This window comes from Staurois parvus, unplaced genomic scaffold (genome assembly GCF_062004578.1).
Source record: "Staurois parvus isolate SC_StPar_1 unplaced genomic scaffold, SC_StPar_1.0 ptg000048l, whole genome shotgun sequence".
NCBI classification, from domain to species: Eukaryota; Metazoa; Chordata; class Amphibia; order Anura; family Ranidae; genus Staurois; species Staurois parvus.
Genome location: NW_028317844.1, coordinates 3,967,914 through 3,989,557, shown reverse-complemented (window position 1 = coordinate 3,989,557; position 21,644 = coordinate 3,967,914). Strand labels below are relative to the sequence as shown.

General features: G+C 41.6%; 1 protein-coding gene across 2 annotated transcripts in view; it reads left to right on the top strand.

Annotated features, from left to right (window-relative positions):
• The window catches only part of CEP57L1 (centrosomal protein 57 like 1), a 66,386-nt gene extending 50,118 nt beyond the window's left edge, over positions 1–16,268 (top strand). The window contains exons 8-11 of one of the 2 annotated variants that reach the window (XM_089664765.1): positions 370–450; positions 3,262–3,491; positions 12,505–12,649; positions 15,879–16,268. In XM_089664765.1, coding sequence (XP_089520891.1) covers positions 370–450; positions 3,262–3,491; positions 12,505–12,649; positions 15,879–16,112 — 690 coding nt within the window. In that variant the 3' untranslated portion in view covers positions 16,113–16,268. Of the gene's footprint in view, positions 1–366; positions 451–3,261; positions 3,492–12,504; positions 12,650–15,878 lie in introns of both variants that reach the window. The other variant, XM_089664764.1, reaches the window with a different exon arrangement.
• The last annotated feature ends 5,376 nt before the right edge of the window (positions 16,269–21,644 follow it).

The window sequence follows — 21,644 nt, the reverse complement described above, 5'->3', positions numbered from 1 at the left end:
TTATTACTTTTATATACAAAATGGCATTTAAGTGGGGTTTTTATTTTATTTTTCAAGTTGGAAATCATTTGCATTGGTGTAAATCAACTAATTGCTATCTTTTGCATTGTTCTTTTTTTTAATCAGAAGTAGTCAAGCCTCTGTACAAATATGGATGTCGCTTTTTTAAATACTGCTATTTCTGTAGTAGGAAAAGGAAGCCTTAAAAACATGCATTATATACTATAGAATGTTGACAAAGGGGCAGCATTTTGTCTACGTGTCACATGTTTTTTGGGGGTTTTTTTGTAAATTTTGCACTAGTGCTAGTTTGTATTTTGTTGGTAGATAATTTTCATATGTTTGTAATATTACTTTTGTTTTAAGCAGAAGAAACCTGCAATAAGTAGATCTGCTTCTGATTTGAGGATGTCTTTGAAGGCAGGTGATCTCCCCTTTGTAGCTGGTAAGGTGAGTATTTATTTATGTATTTTTTTCATCTCTGTTGGCAAGTTCCATTGTGAAAGTAGTCGGTAGTTTTGCAGAAGCAGAAACCAGTGTCCACATATAGTGAAGGAAATAAAAGCACCAACATCAAGTCATGTATTGAGTAGTAAAGTCTATGTAAACCCTAAATAAATACTTCAGCATGTTTGGTATCATGTCTTAAGCTGGCCATATATGGCCAAAAAACTGAGCCGTTCCCCATACACACAATCATGTGTATTACTTATCAGCGCTGCAGCCCATTGTCTGCATGTGCTGATAGAGTTCAAATTTTCCAACAAGCCTGTTTATGAAAAGTCAGTTGATAGCTTCTCATGAATGGCAACAGTCATACATGGAAGTAAATTTTGTCCGATGCCTGTTGAACAGGCGAAATTTCGATCCATGTATGGCCAGCTTTACTGTTTACAGTTTTCCTAAGAAAATTGTTTTTGGTTTTTTTTCTGAATTTGTTGCAAAGTTTCTTAGCTGGAAATCCTGCCAGTAACTGCACTTCTTGTAGCAAGCTGACAACACTAAGCTAGTGAGTCACAATAAGCAGCAGAGTTGTTTTCTTTTATTGGCTTCACACTTCCTAGAGTATATTTTAGATTTGTTATGCCTGGTGTACAAAACTGACCACAAATGGTGAAATGTGAGGTTCTGTATCATTAGATATAACTTGAATGGATGGTTTAGGTGTGCCCTCCCATTACATAGTTGTTGCTAAATGTAACTGAAACAAAATCTGACAATGTCTCCAGATTGTGGTGTCATGTACACAGGTGTCAGGCTCCTTGTACCATGTACCTTGGTTTTAAGTTGCTTTTGGCTTACTTATGAGTGGAGCTGCCTTCCCATTGCATAGGGAAGAAAAGCCGCTAAGATGCAAACAAATGCCTCTACACAATCTCTTAAATAGGTTACGAATTAGTGGAACTAGTGGGGAGACCGTACACTATTCATAGACTTTGAGGGCTACCACTGATCTAAGGAATCCTTTTTTCCCATAAAGTGTTTATTAACATTTTCCAAACACAAATATATATATATTTTTGGTTGGAAAATGTTAATAAACACTTTTAGGGTTTATGCATACTGGGCATAAATAATGCTACTTATACTGGCATTTTTCTTTTCCTTTTTTTTTTTTTTTTTTTTTTTTTCTTCAGCCTGTAGGAGCAGTTCAGGTTAGCCTATATGTCTATGCACATTAGGGAGTTTACAGCAATGGTTTTAGATAAGCGTTTAGAAGCAGATAAAAAAATCTTTTTAGAATTGCATTTTTGAGAGGCGCTTTCAAGCACGTTTTCAGATGTGCATAGATTACAGTGAAAAGTGAGCGGAGGGTAATGTTTTGGAAAAAACGCTTATAAAAGCAAATGCCCATAAACTCTCCTAAACTCTTGTGCGATACAAGCCACTACAAGTCCCTTTTTTTGCCACTGTTTCTGGCAGAACTACTTTTCTGCCCTTCGTGTACTTGGACCCTAAATCATACATCTAAATCATACATAGTATTAATTTAATAATTATCAAAGGTGATTGTAATACGAAAGGTAATACAAGAAGAAAAAGAAAAGGGGGGCATATGAGTAAAGAAAGGTGCCTATTGCTAAGCAGTACTGACACTAATCAAATGATTTACATCTAATTGCTAAACCTGCATACATTAAATCTTTTTTTTTTTTTCCCCCCAAGACATGTCCTATTTGTGCAACATAGCAGTTGTCCACTGTAGTCTGCATTACAATATAAAATATATACTGTACATGTATACATTTGTGGTATTTTTCCCTAGTATTTCAGTGTTCAGTAGATTAATTAGTGCACTTGCCTATTTCTCCAACATATCTCTAACATTTACTGTAACGCCTTCCTGTTTTTGAAGGAAAATGCAGCCTTCAAAATGTAAAATGGTTGAAATCAAAATAATCAATGCAATTATTTAGAGAAACATTAAGATGATGCATTCGTACAGACAGAAATTGGGTTGTAATAGTGCAAGTTTGTGTTTTCAAATGAGCTAAAGGATTATTGTACATTCTTGGAAAAATATCAAACATCTATATTGTGAATGCTAAAGTCACCTAGGATAGTGATCATGTCACTTATCTAACTCTTTAGCAGCTGATCTGTTATAAACATGAACTGTTATTCACAGCTATCAGCTAGTAGAAGGGTATTTATTGATTTGATCTGTTCCTGCAGCAGAGCCTAGGCATGACTTGATAAACTCATAGGGCATCTGCATGATGTCAACTTTCACACCTTTTAGCAAGCTTTGTAGCATGATCTAAAGCTAGTATATTATTTCTGTACACTGCACCAGTGATGGTCAAATAATTTGAACCCTCATTGGGCCATATTTGCATTATAAACCACCAGTTCTAGATGCGCATCTGGCCAATGGGGTGTAAAGCAGTGGTTTTCATGGGTATACCCATTGTTCTAAAATGAGGAATAATCTTTATTTTGGGATATGTGATGGAATGAGACGTGTCCCTTTTTTTTTTTTTTTTTTTTTTTTTTTTAGAAAGCCTTTTTCGATTTTGTTGTGCTGCTCACTGATTAGATTGAAGGCTTTTTAATTGATTTAGTCCCTTCTCACCATAACCTCTAGGGTTATACTGTCCATAGAAGCTGAGATTAGTTTTTTTTAGTAAAACATTGTGTGAACTTACAACTAGTTAAACATGTGCATGGTAGTTGTGTGAGGCTTGTTGCTATTTGTAATGTAGAATGCACATAACATTTTGTAATGTAATATGGTTTACTTTTCTTTCTTTCTTTAAGTCTACCAGTACCAGTCATTCTCTGAGTGCAAATGTGCAGAGTGTTATGCACATGATAAAGCATCAAAGCCAGAGCTCACATACTACACAGACTCGCTCAAAATCTGCAGGACACAAGCCAGTTAGCCTTGCTGGAGCAAGCAGGACTTCAGTCTGTGCAGCACCCTCTACAGGTGATAGCCTGACTGATCTACTACTTGCTTTACAGAGCGAGTTGGAGGACTTGAATTTGTAAGTTTAGTATGTGTTGTTTATAGTAATTGTAATATGTAATGCTGTAACAATACTATATCAATGTTCACCAACATTTTATTTGTAATATATTTAGCTTTTGAATATTATAAAAACATTTATTTTGGCATAAAAAAGTATGTCCGTCACTGTAATACATTTTTTTTCTTGTTAAAGGCAAATATAGATTTTTCTAAAAACACAAATGTAAGTAGCCCACAAAAAAAGTTAGCTTCTTTTGCATTCCTTGAAGGAAACAGGACATTTATCACCTCTGGGTTATACTGCTACCTACAGGAGGACTGGACACTAAAAAAAAACAGATTTTTTGTTTTTTCTTTTTTTGTCTAACAAGAACACTGTAGGCCAGCGGTAGGCAGCCTTAAAGAGGTGGAGATCTACCTGAACAACATGGGAGAAGTTAACCACTTCCAGTCCGGACACTTTTACCCCCCTCCTGTCCAGACCAATTTTACAGCTTTCAACGCTGTCACACTTTGAATGACAATTGTGCGGTCATGCAACACTGTACCCATATTAATTTTTTAGCAATTTTTTTAGATAGCTAAAACTTTATTTTGGTGGTATTTATTCACCACTGGGATTTTTTTTTTTTTTGCTATATACCGTATTTGCCGGTGTATAAGACGACTGGGCGTATAAGACGACCCCCTACTTTTCCTGTTAAAATATAGGGTTTGGGCTATACTCGCCTTATAAGACTACCCCTCTTCCAACGCACACCAAAAATGAAAAAACATCAGATTTGATTTCAATATGGTATGGTATTCCAATGATGGGGCACGCTTCCTCACTCTGACACCAATGATGGGGCACTATTCCTCCCACTGACACCAATGATGGGGCACTATTCCTCCCATTGACATGGTGCCCCATCATTAGTGTCAGTGTGTGAGGAATAGTGTCCCATCATTAGTGTCAGTGGGAGGAATAGTGCCCCATCATTGGTGTCAGTGGGAGGAATAGTGCCCCATCATTGGTGTCAGTGGGAGGAATAGTGCCCCATCATTGGTGTCAGTGGGAGGAATAGTGCCCCATCATTGGTGTCAGTGGGAGGAATAGTGCCCCATCATTGGTGTCAGAGCAACGACTCGTGCCCCATCATTGGTGTCCGTGTGAGGAATAGCACCCCATCATTGGTGTCAGTGGGAGGAATCGTGCCCCATCATTGGTGTCAGAGCAACGAATCGTGCCCCATCATTGGTGTCAGTGGGAGGAATAGCACCCCATCATTGGTATCAGTGGGAAGAATCGTGCCCCATCATTGGTGTCAGTGGGAGGAATAGCGCCCCATCATTGGTGTCAGTGGGAGGAATAGCGCCCCATCATTGGTGTCAGTGGAAGGAATAGCGCCCCATCATTGGTGTCAGTGGAAGGAATAGCGCCCCATCATTGGTGTCAGTGGAAGGAATAGCGCCCCATCATTGGTGTCAGTGGGAGGAATAGCGCCCCATCATTGGTGTCAGTGGGAGGAATAGCGCCCCATCATTGGTGTCAGTGGGAGGAATAGCACCCCATCATTGGTGTCAGTGGGAGGAATAGCACCCCATCATTGGTGTCAGTGGGAGGAATAGCGCCCCATCATTGGTGTCAGTGGGAGTAATAGTGCCCCATCATTGGTGTCAGTGGGAGGAATAGTGTCCCAACATTGGTGTCAGTGGGAGGAATAGTACTCTGTCAGTGGGGAGAGGAATAGTGCCCCATCGTTGGTGTCAGTGGGGGGAGGAATAGTGCCCCATCGTTGGTGTCAGTGGGGGGAGGAATAGTGCCCCATCGTTGGTGTCAGTGGGAGGAATAGTGCCCCATCATTGGTGTCAGTGGGAGGAATAATGCCCCATCATTAGTATCAGTGACACCAATGATGGGGCACTATTCCTCTCACTGACACCAATGACACTTGCTGACTCCTGTTCTAGTATGGTACTGCTGCAGCCAGCATATGTGGTTGCAGCAGCACCTCTGCACTGCACACTAACCCTCACTCGATTTTCGCGGGTCCGCTCGGCTCCGCCTCCTCGCCCAAGATTGGCCGCCTGTGTGCCTTTCCTGAGCTACAGTTCTGGCGGCCAATCACCAGTGAGGAGGCGGAGCCGAGCGGCAGGAGTGAGGAGTGGCCGGAGTGACTGAAGGAGCAGCGCTTCCTGGATGGATCGTCGTGGGAGTCAGGTAAGAGACTGCAGCCCTCTGCCCACCCCTGTACTTGGTGTCCCTTCCGTCGGAAGGGGGGGGCGGCGGCAGCACCGCGCCGCCCCCCTAAAAAGTGCCCCCTGACGTGTACCGGCGTATAAGACGACCCCCGACTTTTGAGAAGATTTTCAAGGGTCAAAAAGTCGTCTTATACGCCGGAAAATACGGTAAATGAAAAAGTCCAAAAATTTTGAAAAAAGTGGTTTTTTTTATAAAATTTTGCAAATAAATATTTCTTCATAAATCTTGGCCAAAATTTATTTAGTTATCTTTTTAGCAAAAAAAAATAACCAAAATTAGTTTAACCAAAAATTATAATTTTTCAAAGTTTTTTACATTTTCATTTTTTTTATATATATATTTTTTTTTAACTTACTGTCACCATAGCAGTACAGTGTCACCCATAAAGGCTGTAAAAGCAATAATTTCTCCTTCTCTCTGGCTGCATTCTTGCAGCCATTGATAAATACTGTGCGAGCTGTGATTGGTCACAGCTTGTCACATGGTACAAGGCTGTTGTGAAAAGCCTTGTACCATGTAATCTCTGTGATCATTCACAGATATCACACGTAGTAAGCAATGATGTCAGAAGTGACATCTTGCTTACTACTATTCATGTGATCACTGATTGGCCAATCAGTGATCACATGATCGGGACCTCACACAGAGGCCCTGTACAGCGATCACTGTTCCTTTGTGTCTGGAGGACACAGCGGGCACCGGATCACGGTTCCGCGTGCTCCCAGGGAGTGCGCACAGGCTAAAATAGCGGGCGCCGTTTATGAACGGCAACCCGCTCCTGCACTGCCCCCGTCCTGCCATTCATATACATGGGCCGGATGGGAAATGGTTAAAGATCACTGGTCACAGTGTCACCTCCTTACACCTGATTTAAACCTGTAATTGCCGTGCTACCGTGTTGCAGTCACATGCATTGCACTACAATCATGGGTTTAAAGGTGGCGAGGAGGAAACATATCGTCTCCTCACCACCTGTCAAAAACACTTGGATTGCTTTTCAGATGAGCAGCGGTGCCTGCTGCACTTGTGAATGAGCCCTTAGTTTAATTCGGCAGCAGCACCCTTGGGGCTCGTTCACATGTAAAGTTGGGGGGTGGTAAGACCCTGTGGTTGAGTCACGCTTTTACTGCCCCCAATCCCTACCCCCCTTTTAGCTGCTGAGGCAGCAGCTAAAGGTGTACACATGCCGCAGCAGGAATTAAACCCCCTGTGCTTTTGGTGGGTGCTACCGCTGCCAGTCGTGACCCATTCAAGTAAATGGGGCCACTCTGAAAGCACCCCACAACTGCATGCTTCTGCAGAGTCCAAGGCTTTAAAGCAGGTGGTGTGAGAGCAACACAATTCTGCCTGCTATACCCCTTGTTTGCTGTACTGCACAAGGTTGCAGGGCACTTGCAGAGCGGCCACATTCATTTGAATGGGTCAGGCTTGGCAGGTGCTACACCCTCCTGCTGCGGTTACGACGTGTGTACACCCCTGGCCACTGCAGCTAAAAGGGGTGCAATTGGGGCAGGGGTACTAAAAACCCATCTTAACTATGGGGTTTTACCACCCCCCAAACTGCGAATGTAAATGAACCTTCACTGTTCTGAGCCCCCTATAAGTCTACTTTCACACTGATGTGCCGCAGTTTACCTGCACCTTATGTGCAGCGCAGTGCATCTGCAACTTTTCTGGGTTAGCTACGCTTTGCCACAGACTTCTATTATATCCTGCAGGTGTGGTGCACTTTCTAAAAGCGTACAAAAGCTCCTGCATTCATCAGTTTTGGCATGCTTTAAGAAAGTGCACCACACCTGCAGGATATAATAGAAATCTATGGCTAAGTGCAGCAAACCCGCAGGAAAGCTGCAGGTACACTGCACCCATGGTGTGGGTAAACCACAGCACATCAGTGTGAAAGCAGTCCTATACTATTATGTCCAGTGTATTGCTTCACACTGACCTGAAGATCTCTGCTTTCCTGCTGCTGGCACCACTCTGGAGACCGCTAGTCGGGATAAAAGGTAGAGTGCAGTGGCTAATGCGGCTGTTGCTCCCTACCACAGCTCCAACTTTATAAGTAGTCCCTCTGCATTGCACTCTGCTTGATGCTCTGGGATGGTGGGTTGGCAAGCCCAGACCGAGATCTACCAGTCACATGGCCGTGATCTACTTGTAGATCGCGAACTATGGGTTCCTGCCCCCCGCTGAAGGCCAACCGAAGATAACCCCTGCTACTACCAGCATGCCTCTGTATTTGGCTAGTGTCCTAATAGAATGGACATTTGTTCAGCTCAGCTGTGTGGAAGACTAACCTATTTTTGCTAGTGCACCATTTTTAGTAACAAGTTAGCTGAGAAGTACTTTCCAGGCACCAGAGCAGCTGGCATTGCCTCAGGGCCTGCCCTGTCTCTGAACACTTAGTTTGTAAATAAGCCAGTCTGGACAAACATCGGGATATGTCACAATTACATAAGTCACTTGGCACCTTTTAAAATTTCCTGCTTCCTGTTGATTTTGATACAGAAGGGATTAACGCTGTGGGACTGAGGGTTTACATCATCTGTTGGGTGGAGCATAACACTTTTGCTTTCTCTTTATTATACAGTGTTGCAGGAGCATTCCTCCACTGCTACTTCTGGATGCAAAGAGTCATGTGGAACTTTGATCTTCAATCCGTTCTTGTCTGCCTACAGTGACTTTGATCTTCACTGCCCATCTGACCTTCATCTTCTATCTGATGTCTGAGTTTTGTATCTAAGGCCTATATGTTGCCTTACCGCAGTATAGCATTCTGATTAGCAACGTATCTTGATCTGGTGTGAGGGGCAGTCCCGCTGTAACACGTGCCCCCAAGATTACACTATATTAACAACTCCAGGGCTGCTTGCAGCAGCACTACAGATGGTGCCGATGCCTGCAGCCTGGAACCTTGTTACTCTCTGTGTCTAGAATCTAATCCGTCATTGGAGTTCTGCTTAGCTCCATCAGGTGTGACTGATTGCTTTACCATTTTTGACTGAGGCTTTTACTATAGTCATGAAAGAGCCACATCAGTGTTGACTGTAGACCCGTGTCCAAGCAGAGTCTGAACGACATTCAGGGACTTCAAATCTACTCCTAATACCATTATGGTGGCAAGAACACTCATCATTCACAGCAGAAGAGTTCTGAGGAACAGACTGCAAAGTTTTCTCCCTCTTTATTTAAGATACAATGCATTTGTTTCTCCACTTCTGCATCATCCACATGGAGATCCCTCTTAGTGTAAAGTATGCCAAATACTCAGACACTCAGAGTGGGGGTACATTTGTTAACTTTTGTGGACACTTGGGCAGCTTGCATCTCAAGGATTGGATGCAGGAGGCGGTATCCAAGGACTACAAAATTGGTGCTGGTGTGACTCATTATTTGGAGTATCTGGGTGGGTGTAGTTCTGGACACAGCTTAGACCAGAGTGTTTGTTCCACAGGAGATACTTTGACTCTCCAATCTTAGATTTGAGCTCTCCAGTCCAGGAGCCATAAAACTCCTAGCATTTGCATGTAAATCTTGGCCTGATGGTAGCCTCCTTCAAGTCTGTTCCATTTGCCCAGTTTCACTTAAAACCACTACAACATAACATTCTGTCATTGTGGGGCAGTCAATAAAGTCCAATTAATTTGTCGCCAAGGGCCAGGACTCACTCTGGCTTCAGGGAAGTTCTTTCTTCTGTTTTCTGAAAGATCTTCAGGATGGATGCCAGCCTGCAGGGCAGGAGAGGAGTCATGTGAACCCCGTTGATGCAGGAAACTTGGTTGTTGGAGGAGTTTAATCTCCCGGTCTTCGTCCTGATATTTTGGGAAATTTGTCTGTCTCTGCAGAGTTGTACCATCCCTCTTGTAGGTCATCCAATTTGAATTCATTCGGTCAATGCAACAACAATGCTGTACATCAACCATCAGGGAGGAACCAGAAGTCTTGCTACTTTTTAGAGCGGTAGACTAGTTGATTTCCTGGTCAGATCTTCACATTGCTGCCTTGTCTGCCATGTACATCAGAAGTGTGGACAATTGTCAGGCATACTTTAGCTGATAGCGCCTGGATCTGGGTAAGTGGTACCTATACTTAGAGGTGTTCCAGGAACAGTATTGCAGGTGGGGGATTCCAGTGTAAACCTTTTGTCCTCCAGGTTCAGCAACAAGCTGGACAGGTTTATTTTCAGGTACAGATATCCACTAGTGGAAGACTTGGATGATCTGGTGGTCAGGTCAGGCGATGAGGTCAACACAACCTGATCTGTGCCTTTTGCTTCCTTGAAACTTCATCTCAATCCTGTGAAGTAGATGGGGAAGGAGGACATTACGGTAGTCCTCATTGCTCTGGACAGACCCATGCAGATTTGGTGCATTGGCCTGGTAAGATTCTAGACAGACTTTCTGTGGGCTCTTCCACATCATCTGGATTTTTTATTTCAAGGATGAATTTGCCATCCTAATTCATGCTCGCTGGCTTTAATTGTATTGTTAATGAAGCCCAGGTTTTGAGAGACAAGGACATCTCAGAATCTGTGATTTGTACAATGCTAGAAGCTAGTAAGGCTACTTCCCTTAAGGTTTATTGTCAGAGGTGGAAGGCATACATCACTTGATTTGAGTTTCAAAGGCTTCCACGCTGAATGTTTCTCTGAGACAAATCCTCTCCTTACCACATTTGGGCAAGAGCCAATGTTTGCTTCTCAGCACTGCCATGGGCTAGATCTCTGCCCTTTCTTTACTGTTTCCAAGACCGCTGGCATCTCACTCCTTAATTAATTTAAGGTCCAAGTCCCTACTTCTCCTGTGGGTCACAGGAGTGCATTTTGTTCTGCTCTCCTGTGACCCATTTTCAGCTGACAGCGGGCTAAAGTCCACTGTTGGCTGACGGCACTCAGCTGGAACAGGCTGTGGATTGATTCCAATGTTAGTCTGGATCCATCCAGATGCCTGGACCAGTGGCAAAGAACCGCTGAGAGCCTGAGCCAGCCACTTCTGCCCCTCCATAGCCCAGCATTTCAGTCGGCGCTGGAGGGGCAGCAAAGACTGAGAACCAAGTGGTTAGTGGTCTTTGATCACTCAGTTCTTGGTCTTAGAGATGGTGGGTGAAAAATGCAGCATCAGACCGATGCTGCCGCCACCTAGATGAGTGTGACACTTTTTTTTTATTCTCAAACTTCTCTTTTTAAGGCTTTTTTAAAGGCGGTTCCTATGTAGCTTCTCCTGTTTATTCCCCTGAAACTCCATGGGATCTGTATCTGGTTCTCTCTGGGCTTTCAGAAACTGCCATTTCTTACCCATAAAAGACATTCTTCTCTCTACTCTAACCCACAAGGTTGTATTCCTTGTAGCCATCATTTCTGTAAGGCGAGTGTCTGAATTGGTGGCCTTATCCTGCAAAGAACTCTTTCTGGTTTTGCATAGGGACACAGTGGCCTTGATGCCCAGGTGGTTTCTGTCTTTCATCTCAGCCACAACATTGTTCTTCCTTTCCTCTGTCCAGCCACAGTTCACCAAAGGGAACTTTCCCTTCATTGTCTTGATGTGGATTTTGGCTGCGAGAGTCTATCTCTGAGCTACAACTTCCTTTACGAAAACTGATTCCCTCTGTGTAATCTTTTAGGAGCCCCAAAAGAGTGCACCAGCTTCTCTTGTTGGCTCAGGCAGACAATCATCTAAGTTCATAGGTTCAAGGATTGGGTTTTAACCTTTTCCTGTGAAGATGCATTCTACTAGATCTGTGAGTGCTTCTTGGGCTTTTTGGTATCAAGCAACTGTTTTTCCAGGTTTGCAAGACTGCCTTCTGCTGTTCTATTCTTACATCTTCTCCAAGTTCTTCAAAATAGAAGTTTCACCCTTACATGATGCCAGCTTCTGGGCATTAAGGTTCTTCAAGTGTCTCTTTTAACTGTAGGTAGTCCCATGTTCTCTGTTGTATTTTTTGTGGCCTGCTAGTATTTGCTGTGCTGCCCACACCTCAGTCATGTGAAAGTGGAAAACCCAAATACTCATGCGCTCAGGGATGGACTCTGTCATAGGGATCACACAACGAATGTCTTGGAATATGTACGCCTTGCTGCCCTCAAATAACTAGTAGAGAAAAAGTAGTACTAGTAGAGAAAAACAAAACAGAGGGTGCACCGGCCTTGTGCATTACCTTTTAAAAATATGTTTATTAAATTTAAAAGAAGGTATTCTACTCACAAAAGTAAATGAAAATAAGCACATCATATGAGACCGCTCTGTCCAATTCGCACTGCATTTCTGAATGGTGATGAGAATGATGGACATCCAAAATAGTTGATGCATTTCGAGGACTAGCCTTTTCCTCAGAGCCTCTGAGGAAGAGGCTAGTCCTCGAAACGCGACGCGCCCTCTGTTTTTTGTTTTTCTCTACCCACACCTCAGTCAGACTGCTTTGGGTTATGCTGAAGGTGAAATGCTTCCTGTGTTTGTCAAAGGATGAGAAAAAAATATAGAATTTTTGAACTGACCATAAAATCCTTTTTTGGCATCCATTGAGAGACACAGGTCCCACCGCTCTCTGTTTATGATCATGCTTTTGGTACTGCTTTTCTACAAAACTGGCAGTAGAAGGGTTATCCTGAGCTGGCCTACAGTTTGTTTTTTACCAATGTCCAGTCTCTCTGTAGGCGGCAATATAACCCACTGTTGAAAGACTTTTTGTTCTTCATTGTAATCCAAATCCAAGTAAAAGATTTGCGGTGAGTACAAAATTCCTATTTTTAATTATACATTTATATTTTATTTTTTTTTTAACCTCTAAGTGATTATGATGAGCTATTGAAGCAAATAAATGAGACAAAAGACATTGATATGCGTGAAGATTTAGAACGGGAGATGGAGTGCCTTGTTAAACAAATGGAAAACAAAAGTGATCAAATACTGAAACTGAAGAGGCATCAACAAAATGTAAGCGATTTGATGACAAATCTTTGTCTAGAACATATTGCATTACTGTATATACCATAATGATAGCTAAATTAATACATGGATATTATGTTTACCTTTTTCTACTTTATAAAGAAATTGGAGTTTTAAAATAACAAATGCAAAGGTTTTTGTTTGACTGCTACCTATAGCGACCATTCCGATAACAGTGTGCAAGACATGTAGCTGCATCAGTGGAGGTGATTGCTATGCATTATAGCACACCAATTTTCTTTCATCATTATGGAATTAACTACCATAGTCTGAAAAGATTCTGTTGACTAGGTATATAATGCATGTGACAGCCATGAACAGATGTTCCTAAGACTTACGTTGCATAGTTGCTAAGACTCTACTCACATTCTCATATGGCATCACTCCCTGGCTGGCCAAACCAGTGAGGTGTTGCCATTTCCTCACTATATAATTGAGACTCTGCACTGTTTCAAGGGAGTGACAACCATAAGGAAGGTGGCAGTTGCATTTTGGGGTTTCTGCAGCAGCTAAATCACCAGTGACTTTGCCCTATTGCACTTGTTTGGTTTAGCCCTATTACAGCTAAATCAAGCCACTGGTACAAGTAGGGACTTGAAGAAATACCACAGAAATGTGGATTGTTAATCCCTTCATGAGCGGTAAAAAGAAATCTGAACGTCCTTGCAACTTTAACATGTGTTAGTAAAACTGTACATATCATCACAACTACTTGTGTATCCAAATTATACCTTTTTTTAGGCTTTCATTTGGTGGTAAATGGTAATGGAGAACTCCTATTTTTTCATTATCAAAGCAAAACTGCTTCAAAATGGTAAAAAAAAATAGCTGTATATTTCTTGCTATTACCATAACCTGCCACCAGAGAAAAACCCAAAATAAGTTCCCTTGCTCCTAACAATCGCAGTGATACCACATGTGTGTGTTATTGTGTGTACCTGTTGTAGGGCCCAGAAAGTGTGAGTGTGGCAAAATGCACACTATTGTGACACTGATACTAAATTTTAAAAAAATGTTTTTAAATCCTACATAAAATACACTTACCCCAACCTTTGACCCTGACTCTAAATCTAACCCTGACATTGACCTAGACACACACATTTTTGTTTGAATTTTTCTTCTCTAGCATAGAGGAAAAGATACAATGGGGTTGATTTACTAAAACCAGAGAGTACAACATCTGGTACAGCTGTGCATGATAGCCAGTCAGATTCTAACTTCAAGTTTGACATAAAATCCTGGAAGTTGATTGGTTTCGTTGCAGAACTGCACCAGATTTTACACTCTCCAGGTTTTACTAAACCAAGCCCATGTATCTTTCTCTCCATTCAAGAGGGAAAAACACATGTAGGGGTGGGCTATATATTTACTGATCACTGTGATAGCCAGTCAGAGGCTATCATACCGATAAGGCAGTCAGAAAAACTGGACCTTCTGGTTTCCCATCGGCAGTATGAGACCTGGCTGAAAGCCCGGTCTCTATGATGGGAGCACGCTGTGAAGTGTGCTCTCAGTACAAACACATATTTGGGAGTTCTGGTAGATCACAAGCTTAATAATGGCATGCAATGCCAAGCTGCGGTTTCTAAAGCGAACAAAATCCTCTCGTATTAAAAGAGGTATAGACTCCAGAGAGAGAGAGATATCATATTACCCCTGTTCAAATCATTAGTAAGACCTCATATGGAATATGCAGTTCAGTTTTGAGCACCAATTCAGAAAAAGAACATTGGGGAATTTGAGAAAGTGCAAAGAAGGGCAACCAAACTGATAAGAGGCATGGAGGAGCTCAGCTATGAGGAAGGATTAGAGGAACTGAATTTATTCTTTCTTGAGAAGAGGAGATTAAGGGGGGATATGATCAACATGTATAAATACATCAGTGGTTCATATAGTGAACTCGGTGTAGAGCTATTCACCCTGAGGTCATCACAGAGGACAAGGGGGCACCCTTTACGTCTGGAGGAAAATAAATGTAATCTCCAAACACGGAAAGTTTTCTTCACAGTGAGAGCAGTAAAATTGTGGAATAGATTCACTCAAGAGTTGGTTCTGGCCAGCTCAGTGGACTGCTTTAAAAAAAAAAAAAAAAAGGCCTGGATTCTTTCTTAGATACACAGAATATAACTGGATACTAACATTTATAGGTAAAGTTGATCCAGGGAATATCCAATTGCCTCTTGGAGGATCAGGAAGGAATTTTTCCCCAGCAGGAGCAAATTGGATCATGCTTTGCTGGGGGAAGTGGGGGGGGTTGCCTTCCTCTGGATCAACTGTGGTTAAGGGGATTATAACTTTTTTTTTTTTAATGGTTGGACTGGATGGATTTTTGTCTTTTTTTTTCGGCCAGAGTAACTATTTAACATATATGGAAGTAGGAGGTCTCACAAAAGAAGAGACACTTCAGTGAGGCACATATATGTGTACAGTTGGCAACAAGAAGTTAAAGGAAAACTGGTACTGACAGAAAACAGAGGTTTTAATACAGAGTTCCCTCTGCAAATTCTGGTTGTCCTACTGACTCTGACTTCAGTGCTTTCTGAAGGCCCCTTATATCTTGTGTTGTGCTGCTCAACCTAAGCATAATAAATCTTTGGTGGCTGAGGGATAAATAACTCCAATTATTACTTTGGACATGTTGACACATATGGTCCATCATGTCTGTAGCAGCGTGAAGTTGAGCACCAGCTGAACTAGTGTAACCCTCCAAGGCCCCTCCAGATTGCTCCTGACAGCAGTTTGTGTTTGCTAAGATAGGGCTTTATCCCACCTGCCTCCAGTGACTCAAAATATACTAACATCCGCACCAACTATGTCACTCTGGCAATTGCCTTTCAAAAAGCTTTATTGTGCATAGTTGTGAACAGCCCCTAAACTCCTTTGCATTGACATGTTTTACCACATACATAGTGGAAGTAATTGCCTCTGAGTGGAGGATTGTAGTGAGATTACAGTTTTCACCTATATAGTATACACTATAAAGCTGTTTGAAAGAAAAACTCCAGAGCCATGAAGTTGAAGTGTTTTGTCCCATGCGGCCCCAGAAGAGTGGCAGCAGAGTCAAAATATAACCTGTTATCTCCTACAGCTTTGCATAATAATGAACCTCTATACTATTCTTACCTCCTTGGAACTTCTGGATAATAGTATCACATCACTGTATATATTTTGTGACCAGCATTTTAAACCTATGTATTGAAATGAACCATTTTTCCAGGTACTTAGGCTTAAGAAGGCAGCTCGGTCAATGAAGAAACTTTCCTCCAAAGCCAGATCAGCTGTTGCGGGACAGTCCTGCAAAACAGACAGTGCTGTTACCCCTGGGAAAAAACAAGAGGATCCAGTAAGAGGCACTCCAAACCCCAATAGCAACGCTGCCCTGCAACTGTTGAAAAATGTGCAGAAGATTCAAACAAATTTAAAGAAGGATGATATCATGTGGGAAAAGTGAATTTTTATGTATATATTACTTTTTGCTGTGTGTGTGTATTTCTAAGGCCTACCTTCTCAATCCTGTGTGTGTGTACAGTGACTTCCAGTGCCTATTTAATATTAATATTTTAAATAAAGATTTTTAATTTAGTGGATTTGTATCTAGAATGCCGTACATATGTGTACTTGTTTTATACTTTCAATAATTTATTTGAATTTTTGTACCACTGCTGATACATTTCAATAATATATGCTTCGTTTATATGTACAGAAGGTGTCTGCTTATTTGAAGTCAATAATACACTTTTGTACCACGTTATCATGCCTCAATCGCAGCATGTCTTTCAGATAAAATGATACATCAATGTAACATTTGCCAATGAAAAAAAATGACTGATACGAGCATAACTACTTTTACTGCTCTCTGCATATTTTCTCTGGTGGTTTTCAGCTAGTTACAGAGTTGCTGATACACAGTAGTTTGCTACAATGCTTATCTGTGTGGCCATAAATTGCTGGTGTGCCACTGATTAGTAGCAGCTGCATTGGGTACCATGAGTGTCTACTGAAGCTGGTGATTCTGCTGGTACCTACAAATGCTGAAAAAGTCAACACGGGGGCAATAGAGGTACAGTTTGCTTGGAATTTTAGCGACAAATACCTTTCTTTGACTCCAATTCTTTCTTTCTTTTTTTTTTTATTCCTAGCAAAAAAAAGAAAGCGAAAAAGTGTGTGTTGACAGCCTTTTAGTAATCGCATTTTATGTGTGTAAAAAGTGTATTTATAGCTGATACCTTTTTTTTTTTTTTTTTGTTTTGGACAGAAGTGGGAAGGATTAGAACCCTTTTTCAGTTTTTATGCCTGTCCAAGAGACAGGTTAAGTTGATGTCTGGGATACACAACCAACCACAGTAATGAATAACTGTGCAGATGTACGTTGCTACTTGTGTAAACCCACTAGTCTGCATCCAGAAATGTATGGCTTTAGCATACAAGTAGGGAAGTAAACAGTACTTTCAGCCACATACAGCCATTCATTACTATGATCTGCTGTATGTGGCAGCTGTGTATTCTTGACATGTATATGTCTATTTGGCCTCATACTCCCATGTGCATGAGACCTTACTCTTATTGTCCCAGGGACAACATTTTCACCAAACGGGAAGTGAAGAAAACTCTCCCGCAACACCACAGAGTAAAACAGTGGGGTTTTTTTTTTGTTTTTCTTTTCTTTTGTTATTTTAAGTTCAGTAGGGGAATGCTAGAACCCCTAAAAACTATTTTATTGTTGTCTGTGCTCCTCCTTTTACAGATTTTTTTCCTCACTTTCTGTCTGGTAAAATGTTTCCAGAACAGAAAGTGAAGGGAAATAGAGAGGGATCGATAACTTAACGTATATATAAATCCTAAGAACTTTGGTTTTGATCCCTAATGATTTGTTAGAAAATACCGTACAAAAATGGTATATTTATCTGATAAGTGCAAAACCAATATGCCTATTGATCCTGCCAGAAAACTTGTCGGCTAACAACTTCCTGTGCTCTCTGCCAATGCTGCACTTATCAGTAAGCACTGTTCCCACCTTTTTCTGTTGACTACAGAACACCCTTCATGTTATGGCGATGAGGAGAATGGGAGATGTTCTGTAGTTCTAAAACACTTCATACCCAGAGGTGCAAACCCTTCTCCATAGATACATAGATGTTGTCATCCTAGGACAAGAAGTGTGTTAATAGCAGGACAGTTAAAGTGGTTGTAAAGGCTGAAAGTTTTTTTTTTTTTTATATGCATGAAGGTAAAAAACCTTCTGTGTGCAGCAGCTCTCCCAGCCCCCTCAATACTTACCTGAGCCTCATCCTGATCCAGTGATGTGCATGACAGCCTCGACTGTCCCGGGTCTCTGCCTCCCTATTGGCTGAGACAGCAAGCGGGAGCCATTGGCCAATGAGAAGAGATGGGGCAGGGTCAAGCCATGGCTCCATGTGTGATTTGACACACGGAGCAGCGGGTGCCACCATAGCAAGCTGCTTGCTGTTGGGGCACCCGACAGGAGGAGCCGGGAGAGCCTGCGGAGGACCCGATAAGAGGATCCAGGCTGCTCTGTGCAAAACCAGGAAAATATAGACATGTTTGATATTAAAAAAAAAAAAAAAAAAAACCTTTAGAATCGCCTTAATTTTTACATCAAATTTTTGCTTTAGGTTTAGTCAGTCTTTTGACTAAAATGCAATTTTAGATTGAGTCATATTTTAGTCCTCTGAATTGAAACTGAACTTTTATTTAGTTTTAGTTTTTGTCACTGAAAACATGCAGCTAACAAAACCTATGTCAAAAATATTTTTGTCAACAAAATTAACACTGTAGCACAATCAGCAGGTGAAAATAAAGAGAACTGTATAAAAAAAAAACTAATACAGCCATCACATCTAATTATTATTGGTAAGCTGCAATATACAATATATTACATTTTTGTTTGAGAGTTTAGATAGTCTTTTACGTTGAACTCCAGACAATATTGGTTTGCCTGAATACAAGAGGCATGCATATTGTTGGTTGAATCTTGGTGTCCTTTGTGTATAAACCAGCATGAAACAACTGTACTTTTCACCAGTGGAGCATCTTATAATAAGGACCAAACTCTGTTGTTCTCTCTAATTCTGCAAGGTGACTGGTCTTGTATTCCGCTCCTGTAATTTTCTGCAGGCAGCCTATACTTAGTGGGACTGCTGGGTGCCTTCCACAGCTCCAATCTCTGAACAGGATATGTGCAGCACAGTGATGAGGGGTCATATCTGGGTTTCTATCTGGAGTTCAGCTTTTCTGGTTATTTTAGTAAAAAAGGCCTGTTCGTTTCAATGGGATATGAACTTAAAAGATGCATTTGTGTTTCCCAACATGTTACATCAGTATTCAGGGTGTAACATGTTACTGATGTAGCATCCCCTGCACCCACCCAACCCCCGTTGTGACAGCAGGCTGGGATCTTTTCCCTGCACCTGCTGTCATAATTTTTTTTAAAAATGCAGCCATGTGGGGCTCCATCTACCCAGTCATGTCATTCATTCACAGAGTTCTGTGAATGGAAGAACTACAACTACCATCAGACACTGCGGCTTACGGCTTGCAGTTATTTATTATTTATTTATTTTAGGTACTTATATAGCGCTGTCAATTTACGCAGCGCTTTACACATATATATTGAACATTCACATCAGTCCCTAACCCTCAAGGGGTGTACAATCTAAGTTCTCAATGAACTATCAGCTGATGAGTAGTGATGGGCTGAACACCCCCCTGTTCGATTCATGGTCGAACATTTGAAACTACCAAAAGTTTGATTGTGAACTTCGAACAGGGACAATTTACTAGCGGTATCTTATCTAATCTGAGTATGCGGTAAGATACAGCTCAGTTTCTAAAATACCTCTTGAGTTTTATTATTAGGTCATGGTATTTTAGTAGTGAAACATTCTTTCATGTTTCAGCTGTCAGCGTGGTTCACTGCTGACAGCTGAATGTAAAATGAATTGTTGGAATAGCCCCACAATTTAAAAAAAAATGGCATAGGGTCCCCCCTCCCATCCATACCAAGCCCTTATCCAAGCAGGCAGGTCAGAGAAGGGGGTGGGGGACAAGTGAGTGCCCCCCCCCCCACCCCCCACCATTCCTGAACCTGCAATGCTTTGGCCAATCACAATGCACTGTCAGGGTGCAGTGCATTGTGGGGCACGGTGGGCAAATAGCCCGCTGAACGCCTGTACCATTCGTGTGTTCAACAAACACATGAACGGTCCATGTTCGTGATGAACTTGTGTTTGACTTGAACATGCAGCTCATCACTACTGATGAGTGTTCTAGGTAGTTAATTGATGCTACCTGCCTGCCCATAGACAGCTACATTGACAGTCTGCAAGACCCTGAGATTTCAACGATCTGCTGATCACTGGTGCAATGCTTTACATGCTCCTAAAAAAAATAATAAATGCACTTTTTTTTTTTTTAACTGCAAAAAGATGTGCATTTATTATTTTTTTTACAATGGTGAACTTATCCTTTTAAAGAAATTCTAGAGCTAAATAATCTTAAAATGGCTCCCACCCTCCTTCTAACTCCTATGCTAAGGCTATGTTCACACTAGCTTTGTCAGCAGGCATCAGACAGCCTATGAAAATTCTGCACATGGCAGCACACAGTGCTTTTCACACGTAAGCATTAGTGTTGCAGCAACACTGATGCCTCATGTGGAGTCAGCTAGAGTTGAAGCCTCCCATTCAAGTCTATGGTTTCTCACCGCAAACGCCTGGCAGGTGTTTGCGGTGCGGTTGTGGAGTGTTAATACAATTTAACTTCATTATAGGAGTTTGTGGTGCTGTTTTAACGCTTGGAAAATCAACTGCCTCAAAACCGCGCATAGGGTGTTTTGGGAGCGTTAAAACGCTTCCCAAACGCCTGTAAAACGCTATAGGGGCATTTGGCAAGAGTTAGAAATAAAGTCAGGTGTGAATGAGCCCTAACTATCCTGTATAAGGAAGATGCATATACTTATCTATTCTCAGAGCACTCTGATCCAGTCACGTGATGAGCTCCCAATGGCTGGATTCATGGGAGAGGAGAGATTGCTGATGACGCATGAATTTCCTGAGCAGTGATGTTACCCATAGGCTTGCTATGGGGCATCCATTGTTGTCTGACCCTCTTCTACCCTGAAGTCGGCTGCTGGGAGTCCATCATGTGAGTATAGGTAACCATAAGCATCTTCCTTTTACGGGGTAGTTAATATAAGTGTTGGAACTAGTTTTAGACTTGAATTCCACTTTAAATAGTCCTAAAAGCTGTCACCACCTCCACCATTAGGTTTGAATTTGCCTTCATTGTTTGTGTATACATCATGCAGTTTTCTATGGAAATTAAAGGGGCACCGCCATGTGCAGTCACATGTATCGTATTGTGGAAATGCTATGTGGATCTGCATTATTTGCAAAGAAAATATATAGAAGCATTTGTGCATGCCTTCAGGGTGAACAAATTATGCCTACTTTCCAGTCTATCTCAAAATTTAATATAGTTTTCACATTCCCTTGATCATTGATTCCCTTGGGTGTTTAAAGAGCACATGAGCACAATACAGTTTACCTTACCTTAGGTTTAAAATTGCTGGCCAGAGTACTGAGAAAAACAATTAGGGGCTTGTGTATGGATACACATGGCAACCATTTGGAATGGTTTTATTTTCAGTTCTAGGCAGAAATTACACTTGGAAGCTGATAGGTTGTTATAGAAGATTTTTTTTTTTTTACATAATGGTGTTGGTTTACTAAACCTGGAGAGTGAAAAATCTGGCACATCTGTGCAGGGTAACCAATCCCCTTCTAACTTCCAGTTTTCTTGTCAAAGCTTAATTGAACAAGCTGAAGTTAATTGGTTTCTATGCACAGCTGCACCAGATTTTGCACTCTCCAGTTTTAGTAAATCAACCCCAATACCTCTCCACGAGGTACTAATGCTGCATAATAAACACAGCAAGTATCTAGAAATTACCTTACAAGATCAC